Genomic DNA, 14704 nt, shown 5'->3' with positions numbered 1-14704 from the left:
AACTAGCATAAAATTTGATACTGAAATCAGTGGGATGTTCATAACCAGACATTTGCAATTGTTCGAACACCACCTCTTATTTGGACCCTCATTTACTGAAACATTTTTGCTTCTGTTATAGTATATTTTCACTCGTGTCAGTTTTCGATAATAAATGTGATACACCCTGTATACGAATTTTGCACCGAGGTGTCCCAGGCGCCCATCTCAGCTCAGCGCCACAAGTAGCTACTTGTGGCGCTCGTGTCATAAACTGGTTTCAGTTCAACTGCTCTTTTGAATCCTTTGCCATTCTTGACAGAATTACAATGTCACTGCCAAATTCCGAAGTTTTTATTTCTTCTCCCTGTACTTTAACTCCATATTCCCCTCCAAATTTGTACTAATACCTACATCAGAAATTATCTTAAAATATTTACGAGTTGAAGTGATGAAGCACTGCAAACAAATTGCAGCTTAGTATCCCTTCCAGAGACAGTGTCACATCGACCAACCTGTGAGGACATAGTGTGTGGTGGAGGGCGGCAGCTCCTCGACGCTGTAAGCGGGCTCCCCCTGCGGCCCCCACTGCAGCTTGTAAGACGCGACGTGGCCACGCGCCTCCACCGGAGTCAGCGGCTGCCAGCTCACGGATGCCGTCGTCGCATCCACTGTCTGCACCGACACCCGTGGCGCTGTTGTCGGAACTGCGCAGAGCAGATGTGCTGTCAACGTAGGTGTCCCTACATTTCCTTATTTGTTTGTAACTTAAAACAGTAATACTGCAACATGAAAAATGTTTATTTCCAAACTCAGCACTGAATATTTTTACTAACTGACTTGTGTGTGGGGCGAACACAAATATGACTAACAGGGCATATTGAACATATACAAAGAAGTGCTGCATGAACTATAATAGATTTGTTTGATGCAAAGGACATAGTCACAAAGCTGCTGAAAAACTTGAAATGGAACACCCTTTAAGCCATGCAGGAACAATCCCCAAAGGGCAGCTTACAAAGTTTAAAGAACCAGTGTTCAGTGAGGAATCTAGGAATATACGAGGAATGTTCAGAACACAATACAAAACTTTTTTTTTCTCTGCCAATTTTGATTGAAAAAACATGGAAGTTGGTGTGGGACATCACGGAATAGTCCTGCTTTAGCCTCTCACAGTTTCACAAAGTCCCGAGACAGGTGGAAAATCTGTGCGTAGCCTTCAAAATGGCGTCTGTGACAGAGGTGCATTCGAAGCAGAGAGGTGTCATGGAGTTTCTTTTTTTTTTGGAAAACCAAAGTACTGCAGATTTTCGAAGGTGCTTGCAGAATGTCTACGGAGTCCTGGCAGTGAACAACAACACCGTGAGTCATTGGGTGACTCACCTGTGATCATCACAACACGGTCGCGCAAACCTGTCCGATCTCCCTCCTTACGGGTGGCTGAACACAGCTGCGACTCCTGCAGTGCTGGAACACGTCGGTACTCTCAATCGAGGTGATCGACGGATCACAATCACATCTCGCTGCTGTCTTGCCGGATGTCTCTGACACACTTGTCCAGCAGATGGGGTACTCAGAGGAGTGTGCGCACTAGGTTCATTGCCACCAAACAGGACAGCACGAAGAACGACAAAGGACCACCTGTGCGGAGTTGCTCGCTCATTACGAGGCTGATCATGTCAATTTTTTGCCAAACATCATCAAAGGCAATGAAATACGGTTTCATCACTGCCGACCAGAAACAAAACGGTAAGCCACGGTTTGGTCTCACACCACCTGTCCTCTGAAGGGACAGTTCAAAGCTGCACCCTCAGCTGGTAAAGCCTCCTGGGATTCTGAAGGGGTTGTACTGTTCGATGTCCTCCCTCATGGTGAAGTGATAAACAATGAAGTGCACGAGCTACCCCAAGGAAATTAAAGAAATGGCTTCAGCACGTTCATCGCCACAAATATGCAAACAAACGTCACCTTCTCCATGACAATACAAGGCCTCACACAACTTCGTGCACTCAAGAGCAGCTCATAAAACTTCACTGGACCATTCGTCCTCATCTTCCTTATAGCAAGGATCTCGCTCCTTCCGACTTCCTTCTGTTTCACCCGACGAAGGATGTACGCTGCGAGAAGCAGTACGTGGATGATGGGGAGGTTGTTGATGCAACAAGACATTGGCTCTGGAGTCGACCAGTAGAGCGACATCTCAGTAAGGTGGCATAGGGCCATTAACATTGAAAAATAGGATTCTGCAGCCAAGAGAGTGGGGAATAATATGATGTATTGAAATCCTGAGTAAAACTAACCAGATTGCATATAAATAATTTGTTGCATTCCTTATTGAAGACCTTCTATGTACGAATACCAAAGGGACGACCAAGGCAGGATTTAGAGTATTTTAGAGCCTTTTGCTATTACATTTTTCATTTATTCATACATATGATAAATACTCTTTTAGAGTTTTCTTTAATTTTTCAACTTTTCATAACGATCTTGTGAACTGGGTGGTGCATCGTACTGTGACTCAAGTAGCTTCCGCTCACATGGCCATGTGTATCCTGAGAAAAATATAGGACTAATAAGAAAATAAAAAAGATTGCAAGCTCACTGCAAGGTAGGCAGCAGGATTCGAAAACTGCAATCCCCGAGTCCAATTACTGTGTACTCGTGTACACCTGCATGATTGCACATTGAACGATAACTACACGACAGAGCCTCACTGACAAAATAGGTCCTTCTTGTTGACAATTCCACCATTAAAGTCCACAGCCCAACTAAAACTGCCGCCATACCGTGTCGACATTAGTAAGATTTAAGTTTCCCGACACAGAGCAACGAGGGAGAAACCTGCTGATCAAACTACTACCTATAACACTGTATGTAGAGAGAAACTACTTCTACTGTTTTTACGAGAACGCAACTATTAAATAACATACCTTGCGACACATGTTAAGAGTTATGCTAAGTAAGGAACTGAACAACTCTAAAGCACGGACATTCTCAATGCTCTGTTCTTGCATCAATTCCTTTCAGATATTCCTCATACTGTGGGCAGAAAATATGCTTATACAGATGACCCAGGCATTGGTTTCCCCAAAACATCCATAGAAAAAACTGAAAGGGTACTAACAGATGACATCTCGATCTCGTCTGAATGCTACTGTATGTTGTTACTCGAACCCGGCCCTAGTGAAACAGAATGCTTGCGTTTACAGATCATTCTTGATTAATAGTACAGTTTACACCAGGAGCAACATTCACCAAACAGTGTGTGGTGCCACTCGGGATCGACAGCCCCAATGCTCTGCTGCTCAGCACTGGAATCACTGTACAGCACAGCAGACTATTTTGGTCCTGTGTGGCTACACAGTAACATTACCTAAAAGCTCGACACAAAACTCGATGCTAAAATATGTGCTACCACAAGCTGCCTAAAAACCACACCAGTTAATTGGATTCCAAATCTTTCCACCTGAACACAGAAACTCTGTTACAGGAGTATTAGGTGATATTGGACAACCCCAAGCTTCCCATTCATAACTATATCCCAGGTGCTACATCTGACAGGCTAAAATCCAGACAATCAGCAATAAAAGCTGCTGCTAAACTTCTCAATGAAGGATTTGACATGTACCACAAATAGGAGCAAATATGAGTGCAGCAAGCACCAGCAAAAATACAGACTGTACCAAACACCCACAGTCAACGAGCAGTTTTCACACTGCCTAGAAGTGTGTGGAAAATAACAAAATATGAAGTACGCTTGGACTTTCTTTTAAGGTGGAAGAAAATGCCGGACCCCGTCTCGGAGTTGTGGCAACACATTTGTCTGCATCTAAACTCTGCAGGCCACCATATGGTGCGAGATGATGATACCTTGCACCACTGCCAGTATTCTCTTTCAGAGTAGCACTCAAAAATGGGGTGAGAAAAGATGAATATCTGCAGGCCTCTGGACTAGCCCCGATTTCTCTCGTCTCATCTTCACCGTCATTGCACGGAATGTACGTCAGTAGCTGCACAATTGTTCTGCAATCAGTCTCAAACGCCACTTCCCTAAAGTTTCTCAACAATGTACCACTAGAAGAGTACCCTTCCCTTCCAGGAATTCCCATTTGAGTTCACACAGCATTGTGTGATACATGTTAATAGAACCTACCACTAACAAATCTAGCAGTATGCCTCTGAACTGCTTTGATATCTACCTTTAATCCAATCTAGTGGGGATCCAAAACACTTGAGCAGTATTTGAGAATAGTTAACACATATCTTTTTTATGTGGCCTCATGAGCTATGCTTTCCTAGAAGTCTCCCAATTAAATGAAGTCCATCATTTACGTTCCCTACTGGCAACCTTACGTGCCCATTCCATTCTGTGTCGCCCTGCAACATTACAAGCAAATTTTAATTGGTGTGACTGCATCAAGCAGCGCACCACTATTACTGTATTCAAACATTACAAAAATGGTTCAAATGACTCTGAGCACTATGGGACCTAACTTCTAAGGTCAACAGTCCCCTAGAACTTAGAACTACTTAAACCTAACTAACCTAAGGGCATCACACACATCCATGCCCGAGGCAGGATTCGAACCTGCAACCGTAGCAGTCGCGCAGTCCCAGACTGTAGCACCTAGAACAGCTCGGCCACCCCACCCGGCTAAACATTACAGGGTTGTTTTTGGTTTTCCTACTCATTTGCGTTAACTTACATTTTTCCACATTTAGACCAAGTTGCCATTCATAGTACCAAAGAGAAATTCTGAATCATCCTGTATCCTTCTACAGTCACACGAAGATGACACACTCCTATACATGACAGCACCACCAGCTAAGAATCACAGATTGCTGCTCACACTATCTGCCAGACCATTTATCTGCACAAAGAACTAGAGGGGTCCTATCACACATCCCTGGGGCACTCCCGATAACAGCTCTGTCCTTGATGAAAATTTCCTATCAGGAACAATGTACTGGGTTCTATTACTTAAAAGTCGTCAAGCCACTCGTGTATCTGACAATCTGTTCTGTATGTTCAGACCTCTGTAAACAGTCTGCAGAGGAATATGGTGTCAAATTCTTCCTAAAAGTGTAGGAATATGAAACCTGCCCCCTGCCCTTCACCCGTGATTCACAGGACACCATGTGAGACAAACATCACATCTGGGCAAATGCAAACACCTTACTGACACTGACTACGGATGTGGCCGACTGGATTAAGAAATTAACATTATAAACTACCGTACCATATATGAACAGGTTAGTGGAAGAAAGTGCTAACCCACAAGAGTGTATTTTGAGTTACTGCATGCTATGCGCATGGTTAAATTCAAGGACACGGTCACAAATACAATAAGACAAAACATTTTTTATAGCAGACCGTGCCCTGTAGCTCTACAAATGAAGCTACTTGTTGCCACCATGTGATGCCTTTGGAACAACAGGTAACACAATCAAATTAATCATTGCTAAGCTATGGTTTAGTACTGTCTTCACTGATCCCTTCACATATAAAATATTTTCATTTCATATATTACCAATTTTTATTTATTACCATTGGTTTTATCTGTATAATAATACCTCATCTTATAGCATTCACTAAATAAATAAATGGGATCTGCTCAAAGCCACCTTACCTCCCTCCGCAGTTCGGCAGATGACTCGCTCCGACTCCTCACTGGCTGACCGCTGGAAGTAGACGCGCGTGTAGAGGGTGTAGTTGGTGAACGGCTGCAGGTCCTCCACGCGTATCGACTGATTGACTGTGACCAACTGTGTCTCCTCCCCTCCTTCTGCAAACACACACAGCGTGGAGAGGCTGAGGTAAGCAAATAGTTTATGGTGGTGCACACGTACTTCCAATTTGTGCAGCAGTACAGCAAATGAATGTATCATTTTCTGCATCACAAAATCAACATCATAATTAGCTGTTATCTATTTACGGCAACAGAAGTTAACATACACCATGAACCTATAAAGCTTAACTAATGACTAAATATGAACACTGAAAACAGAGCCATACTGAGGTCATCCTGCACCCTGCCTGTCCACCCTGTAAACTACCTTCCCGCAATTTTTTCAAGCAGATTTAGCTAATTTTATAAGTAGGTTTAATAAAAATGAAACAATATTGCCAAATATTAATAAATCAGTTACACTATATGCCACAAATTAAATGTAACTTTCAAGTAAATAAATTGTAAATTGCTAAGAAACTGAAAGCAAAAAAAAAAAAAAAATTTCGTTATTTTCTTGTTGTTAGTAGCTACTGTATATTGGTTTCTCTATGATGTATAAAAAACAACAAATTTTATTTGCCCCTGATAAATTAATGGTTCATATTAATTACAAATAAAAAAAAAGGTCTACAATTAAGAGGTGAGAAAATAAATTTTACTTCACACTTTCCACAACCAAAGCAAACTAATACGTTTGTCACTGACGTCAAGTTCATCAACCGAGCCATATTCTATCAACAAGACAGCTACATCTGACATTTTACCTTCATCCATATTCAACCTTAAGCAGTTTTTTTCATTTGCTGAAATCACGTTTGCAAGCTGCTGCTCTCATTATAGATGAAAGTTGACACAAGTTATACAGGTGTAGTTGCAGTTTCAGCTTTTGAGATTTTTTGCGATATATTAAAACTTAATAGCATATTGCGATACTTAGCTTGAAGACTCCATGTTTTCAGTGACAGTTAATTATAATTACTTCTGGTCTTAGCAGAGAAAGCCCCAGAGTCTTTAATTCCTTTACATATGTCACGTGGAGCAGGCTGCACTTTTAAATAAATATCAACAACTGAACTTCATTATTTCTCCACTCATTGACAGTATTCACCTCCATCATGATCAACAATTGACAAATCAGTGATTCTTTAAAAACATTTTAATTGTCTGCCTGTTTGCTGTGCTTTTAGCTACAGTGAACTAGTGTTTGTACAGCATCCTGTACTTTTCATTCTGTGACATCATTTATTAACATCACCACCAGTACTATCAAAAAGACACCAGAGCTATTTCCTGCTCTACTGTATATAATCTGTGTGTATCATAGTTTCAATAGTGCGGATTCATGTCGATTGCAGTGCCACATCAGATGGTTTGAACACTGCTGAGCAGCCAGTTGGTAGGCAACAGGATTTGTTTTCATTGGTTTTGTTTACATTTTGTTTTCATTTGAATTTCAGTAGTAGGATAGATGAAGCATATGCACACTGTCTGTGGACACAGGAGGAACTGGTCACAATTCACAAACAGTTGAAGACGTTGTCAGTGACTTGTATCAATGATCAATTCCATTACTACCTACAGGTAAGTGATGTTCCTATCATATCTAGTAGTATTTTCTATGTATCTGCAATGAAGTAAACAGTTCTGCTTTACAGCAAATAGAAACTGACTTCTGAGAGGTCAAGGTAGAGAAGATGTTACAAAAAAAATTGAATACTTTTAATGTACTGGCTGCATGTTTATTCCTTGTTTTGTAGACCTGTAAAAAAAAATGTGGCTTTTTATGATGCAAAACAATTTGTTGTTTCAGTCACATTTTATTACAAAGAACAGACTGTTTTAAGGATTGGCACCTACATCTTCAGGCATATAGTTATTTTTACGTGTGTGTTATAGCCATGTGTAAACTCCCATCATTAAAAACAAGATATAATTGATGCAGTTAGCTGCTATGCAACTTTTTTTAAAAAAATTCTTAGGTGTTTAAAAAAAAAAAAAAAAACAAGAAATTAATAATGCAATATGTAAAGGTGAACCCTCACCATCTATTTGAGGCACTGAGTGCCCTACATGCACAGAAATGAGATTGAAAACATTGCTGTTCTTTTATGCAATGTCATACTCTGGAGCTACTTACCAGAAAATATACATAATAAATAACAATGGACATGTGTTTATAGTCTTAATTATTTCTGTAGAAGAGAACTGTATGAAAGAACAGGAATGTTTTCAACAAAAGTACAGTGATATGGAGCATTACACCAAATGTGTGACTGAATTAAAGGCTTCTTGTTAGTCATCTTGGACAGAGAGTTATCAACAGATATAGAAACAACTGCAGGTGTACTTTGTATATTAATGCCTGGACAGACAATATTAATACTAACCTCCAGACTTCTTGCAGACAATATGATTATCGACAATAAATCACCATCTCAAAAAAGCTGCAAAATATTCACCCTTTAGACGTAAAATTGTGCAATTCACAAAATAAGAAAAACATTGTATCCTATGAGTACAGCATCAAGGAGTCATAATTAACATGTACAAATACCTGCGTGTAACAATTTGTAATGATAGGGGAGATATGGACTGATAAGGCAAGGAATGATGAGGTTCTCTACAGAACTGGAAAAAAAGGAATATTTGGAAAACACTAACAAGAAAAAGAGCCAGGATGATGGGACATCTGTTGAGACATCACAGAATAACTTCCATATTACTAGAAGAGGCTGTTGAAGGTAGAAACTGCAGAGGAAGAGAGAGAGGGGAGTACATCCAGCAAATGATTGAGGATGTGGGTTGCACGTGCTTCTGTGAGATAAAAACATTGGCACAGGAGAGGAATTCACGGCAAGCCGCATCAAATCAGTCAAGACCTTGTGACCTTATCAGAACCAGTCAAGACTGATGACTCAAAAAAGTGGATTGGACAGGTGGCAGACTTCAGTTCATCGGCAGGATACTGCAAAAAATACAGTCACTCTGCAATGGAAATAGCTCACAAAACACTTGTGTGTCCCAGCCTAGAATACTGCTCAAATGTGTGGAACCAGGTAGGACTAACAGGGAAGATTTACCATACATTAACAATGGGACTGCGTATCGTCACAGATCTGTTTGAATCACTGGAGACTGTCACAGAAAGGTTGACATACCTCAACTGGCAGGCTCAGATATAAGGGGCAGTAAAATGAAAACCAAAATCCCGTCACAACGAGACCATGGAATGGTTCCATTCAAAAAATAATCATCAAATGTGTTACGGCATTTATCCCTTTGGGAGACTAGACAATCAATTCCTGTTTTGTAGAATGTGGTCGAACACTGACGGATCCACACTCTTGAACTTCCTCATCTGACTGAATCTTGCTCCAGGCAACCAATGATGTGAAAATCTCACACTGAACAATCTGAGCTGTACAGAGGATGTTGCGGTTTCCCCAACAAGATCATTGAAGTGCAGTTTTTGTCCAGTTGGCACTGTGGGGGAGGGCATTATCGTGCAACAGGATGATTCCCTCCCTGAGTGTATCTTCTTTATGGCACGTCACAGTTCCTGCAAAGTGTCTTCCTAGCACTGCACATTGAGGAACTTGATGAGTAGAGGAGCCCCTGCAGTTGAAGGAAGAGGTCATCGTGACCTTACGAGAACTTTTGTGGACAGCTTTGGATTTTATTGGCTGGGGAGATGTGGGATATTTCCACTGATGGCTTCACTGTTTTCCCTCGGGCATGTAAGGTCACAATGCTCTCTACCTTTGACTAAAGGGATCTCTGCTTGTTGAGTTCGTCGAGCGTGGAAACACAACCAAAGCACAGTGATATGAAGACACTTCACAGAAACTGCAATGTACCATAACATCAAAATGCCCAGGAGTGCTGTCAGATGGAAGCATAGTGTTGCATGACAACATCCGCCATCCACACTGTTGGTTGGAAAGCACTGCAACATCCTCTACACAGCCCTGATCATTCACTATGTGATTTTCACATCATTGGCAGCTTGAAGACATGTGTGGTTGTCTGTTTCATGCAGGTTCAGTTGTGGATTCACCTGCGGCAGACTGTGTACTACCAAAGAGGAACTGATTGTATCATCTCCCAGTGAGATAAATCTCATAATGCGTATGCTGATTACCTTTGAATGGAACCATTCTGTGCTTCTGTTGTGGCCAGTTTTCCGTTGTCATTCTATTACCCCTCAGAAAATCAGTGTGAATGGGGAATCTAGGAATACACTGCAACCCCCAATGACTTTTCACCTCAGGTATCAAAAAGACATGATCCAACTAATTACAGTACACACAGAAGCATTCAAGCAATTATTCTTCTTACACTCTGTATGTGAATGGGACACGAAGAATCCCTAGGAGTGATACAATGGAAAGTACCCTCTCCCATGTATTTCACAGTGGTTTGCAGAGTACATACATAGATGTGGAAACTTGTTAACATATGTCAATTAGTCGAAGCTTTGACCATATGGTGAGTAGTTATGTTTATCCTACCATTACTTGTAGTCTATCGGAAGCTCTTTCCGATGCCGTATTAGTGTACAGTTTAACTCAGAACAAGATATCTAAGCAGCAGCAGCAGCAGCACAGACCTGTGGGCAGGTAGTGGACAGTGAAGGCGGTGAAGTTGCCACCGGGTGGCTGGTTCCAGGACAGCTCGATGCCACCCGAGGCCAGCGTGCGGCACGAGAGGCCGCGCGGAGGGTCGATGCGTGACGGCGACTTTATCGACAGCCGGGCGACGGCGTAGTTCTCCCCCGCGGCGTTGCGGGCTGCGCACTGGTACAGGCCCGAATCGGACATCTGCGTCGTCGCGATCAGCAGTTCTGCACCCCTCTGCTTCATTCGGCCTGCGACACGTGGAGCGTGCCATTGGATAATGCGGTAATACTGAAGAACTCTGTTGAGTAGCAGTACTGAGGTACACTCTAGTATGTTCTATATTTTAGCACTAGTAGACAGTACCAGTCAATTTGAGCACTGAGAATTGTTCGACATTTCATAAACAGCATACATTTTAATTTAGGGGGATGATACTTCATGATTTTAAATGTACTTTGTTGGTTTATAATTTCCATAAATGATAAACATCTATTACAAAAACCAAATGAAATGTAAACAACAGAAGGAAAAGATAGATTATTACTCACCGTAAAGATCATACACTGAATTTCATACAGGCACAATGAAAAGACACACACATTACCTTTCCCCCAAAGCCTTCTTTGGGAAAGGAAACACGTTTTCATTCACACAAGCAGGCATAGCTCACACACACATGACCAGCACTCCTCTGATTGCCCGTATCACCCTGGCATTGAAACGTTCAACCGTGTTATTCACCAGAGTTTGATTATCTCTCGTCACATCCCGAGATGAGATATCCTTCCCAAAATCCTACCGATATCAGCCAAAGACGTGTTCTGCTGCCCACCCTACCTGTACACCTCATCCATCCCTATACCAATTCTGCTCCCAGTACTGTGTCCTCTGGGTCATTTCCTGGTTGCCAACCCAGGTGCGAGATCTGTCCCGTACACCCAGCCACCACCTCCTACTGCAGTCCACTCACAGACATCTCCTACCCTATAAAAGGGAGGGTCGCATTTGAAAGCAGGTATGTTACATATCAGCTATGCTACACTGTACAGAACTCTCTGTCTACTCACACAAATGGCCAGTGTGAAACTGTGACAAACTGCAAACTTCACCATCCAGTTGCTGAACATGCTGCACACCACAACACTAATATCTTCGACGGCTACTTCCTATAAGGGCAATTTCGATACTCCCTTCCAGCACAAATTTCTCTGAACTGCACAAGTATGAACTGCGTCTCCAGTAAATCTTGCACTCTCACAATCTGTGTAGCCTAAACCCCCACTAACCTGTTCCCCATTGCCTCACCTTCACCTTTTCCATTCTCTCTTCTATCAACATCACTCCTTTCCCGTTCAGACTGTTTACTGCCTTCTCCCTCCCTCCCTCCCATATGCTCTACCCTCTGAGCTCCTTCTGTCTTGTGCAGCTAACTGTTGAAAGACTCACCTCCTGCACCCTGTCACCTGCATCTGCCTAGGCAACTGCTCGCAACAACCCATACACAATAATCAGTCTCACTGCTATGGCATGAGTGTACTTTTACTAGGAAAAGAGCCAGAGTTTAAAAGCTAGAGTGAGTGCTGTTCTGTGCTACATCTTCCTGTGCACCGCACATCAGTCCGCTACGGGTGAGCGGTTGCTGCTCTTTCATTTTACACGAAAACACCGGTGATCCTCTCAGTTTACTGACTTAAAATGACATTCACATTTTCCATCTTTATATATTTTACTGACGATAAAGAGTGTGCTTGAAGATTATCATCTCTACTAATGTCACATATAGAGGGCAAAGATTTCATGGGAGGTGATGCAAAAAATTTAAATCTCTCTGTATGTGGCTAGAGGTTAGATTGGTAAGACGTGTGATGTTTTTCTATAAATGTAATTAGATAGCTGTGTGGAAGCAAATAAAGCGGAGTTAATAAAATATTAAATGACCCCCAACATTACTGTTCAGCAATATTTAACGTTTCACTCCAGATTGAGATGTAATAGGCAAATCTATACAATTGAATCAGCTGATACTAGTGTCTATAAAGTACCCAATATAGGTCACTTGATGTAGTATGCGATCTCATATACATGACTTGTGTTTATGTAAATGCGCGATACTTCATTTGATATAGCGGGTAGTACATTATTTGTGTCCTGTTTGAGATTTTTAATTTCAGTCAGTTTTGTAAAAAAGTGAAAGTATTTTTACTGAGTGACAATACTGTCTATCATTAACCACAGAAAAGATTCATCATCACACACAACTTATTGAAATTCTTATTCCAGATGTATTTTCTGAGTGTTAGTATCCACCATATAGCTTACAGCCTGCTGGCAGCAACATTGCATTTATTTCACATAGAAGTATTTTATTCAAACAAATATTTGAAATTTATGACTCACTCAAACCATGTGCACTTCAAAATTCGACTCTGCTAATAATTGTTTGTTTTAGTATTGACATATGTTCAGTACTGACGTTTGGAAAACCTTCATTCTGCTCCTTCAAACAAATGATTTACTTTTTCTGAAAATTAAATATTTCAAAAGTTACTCCTATTCAAAATTAATCATATTCTACAATGTTTGTGCTTTTGTAATTATTCCCAAGTTTCAGTGTTATTGCCCTGTAGCTGTAAACTCTCTGATACTTTTACTAAAATAACATTTTACTTAATGAATTACCTGAACTAGGAAATTTTACTTTCTGAAAAAATCTTGGTGAGCTCTGTAACTCTTAGTGCAGGCTCAAAACTTCCACTACATGAAACAGAACCATTATTTTTTACATATTTAAGTAAACTGAACAAATGGTTTAGTTAATTAATAAACCAGGGCAGTCGGGAGACAAATGCATGAGGATGCAGGAAATCAATACCTTCTCCTGCCCATCCCATCCCCTCACCCTACAGCATAATGCACACACATTCTTCAGTCTTTTGCCATGTAAAAACTAAATATAGCAGGGGAGGGAGTGCCCTTGTGGGAACTGGGAATGAGTGTCAACCAAGCATACTACAGTCATAGTTAACAATTTATCTTCATTTGATACAATAATAATACACATCAAAGTGTTAACTGGTATTGGTCTATACCAACTGTCAACAGAATCAAAAGATAGAGGCAGCCAGAGACAATCAATGTGACAAGTGGCACTTTGTCATGATAGGAGTAGCCAACTTCACTCAAACGGCCAACTCAAAGCAAGTATCCAATTGTACCCAAAAAGCACAACTGAACCTAGTGGCCAACTGCACCAAAGAAGCCAATATGCTATTTCATTTATGGTGTAGCCTGATGTCAGTGAAGATTGTGAAGTGTCCTGTGACCATGCAGTCAGCAGCAGTATTTGAAGTGGAACCTACCATTGATGTGGAGCCGCACTCCGTCCTTGAACCACACTATCTCTGGCTTGGGCTCCCCGACCGCCTCACAGTTGAAGCGAACAGTCTTGGCGGCAGGAAAGCTCTGAGAGGGTGGCTTCACTCGCACTTCCGGCGCCTGCCAAACTGACAGTGTCACCTTCTGAAAAGAGAAACAACATGTCGCCATTCTGTCTTGACTGATTTACCTTACGTGTCACGTGCACTCATAGCACCTTACACAAGCTACTCAAATATTGTCCATTTGTCAGATGTGAGATAGTGGTTATTATATTCTGTCAGCAACAAACTGTAAGCATTCGTAACACTTTAAATGTACTTCACTCAGTACAATGCTGTATTTCTAGAGACACTGTTCTCACCAGCAGGTGCTGATACCCAGGTAATATGTCTAGAACATAAAAAATTCTAACAATGCACTTGCAGAATTCATAAAATAAAACACGCTGGATCTTACATCGAAATTGTCCACTTCTATGCTCATCAGAAATATATGAGGAACACGAATATGCTTTCAGGCTAAGGGATCCCAAGAAATAGCTGGCTGCTGGTATGTGCAAAACATGCCACCCCTAAACAAAAATGCTGCATACAAAGAAGAGGGGAAGAAAGCTGGACTTGTTGGTGAAACTAGAAACAGGTGTTCACAACGAGTAATACAACAGTTTTCCTTAATGTGCACATGACAGTGAATGAGATTTTTTAACAGCTATTTGGATTTATTTTAATGCAGATACACAATATTGAATATTTAGTACATCGTCAATGTAATGGTGATTGTAATAATCAGTATGCAAGTAGTATCTTCAGAAATGAGGGAATAGTACGTGGCTGATGGATTCGTACTGTGCATCAGTCAGTATCTCCACTTACACAATGGTAGCACAGGCATAGCAACTGATAGACAGTGGCACATATTCCAACATGTCCTATTTCGTTTCATGTATGCCAGATATGCGTTTTTAGAGTTTTACTCACACGAACTGAGTGTCGCCAA

General features: G+C 41.3%; 1 protein-coding gene across 1 annotated transcript in view; it reads right to left on the bottom strand.

Moving 5' to 3' along the window:
- LOC124718713 (protogenin A-like) overlaps positions 1 to 14704 on the bottom strand; it is a 416220-nt gene that overhangs the window by 72482 nt on the left and 329034 nt on the right. The window contains exons 7-10 of the mRNA XM_047244333.1: positions 13690 to 13849; positions 10321 to 10578; positions 5610 to 5765; positions 495 to 686 (exon numbers count right to left, since the gene is read on the bottom strand). Coding sequence (XP_047100289.1) covers positions 495 to 686; positions 5610 to 5765; positions 10321 to 10578; positions 13690 to 13849 — 766 coding nt within the window. The remainder of the gene's footprint in view (positions 1 to 494; positions 687 to 5609; positions 5766 to 10320; positions 10579 to 13689; positions 13850 to 14704) is intronic.

The sequence above is a fragment of the Schistocerca piceifrons genome, chromosome 10 (assembly GCF_021461385.2).
Source record: "Schistocerca piceifrons isolate TAMUIC-IGC-003096 chromosome 10, iqSchPice1.1, whole genome shotgun sequence".
Lineage (NCBI taxonomy): Eukaryota > Metazoa > Arthropoda > Insecta > Orthoptera > Acrididae > Schistocerca > Schistocerca piceifrons.
This window is presented reverse-complemented; position numbering and strand designations above follow the sequence as displayed.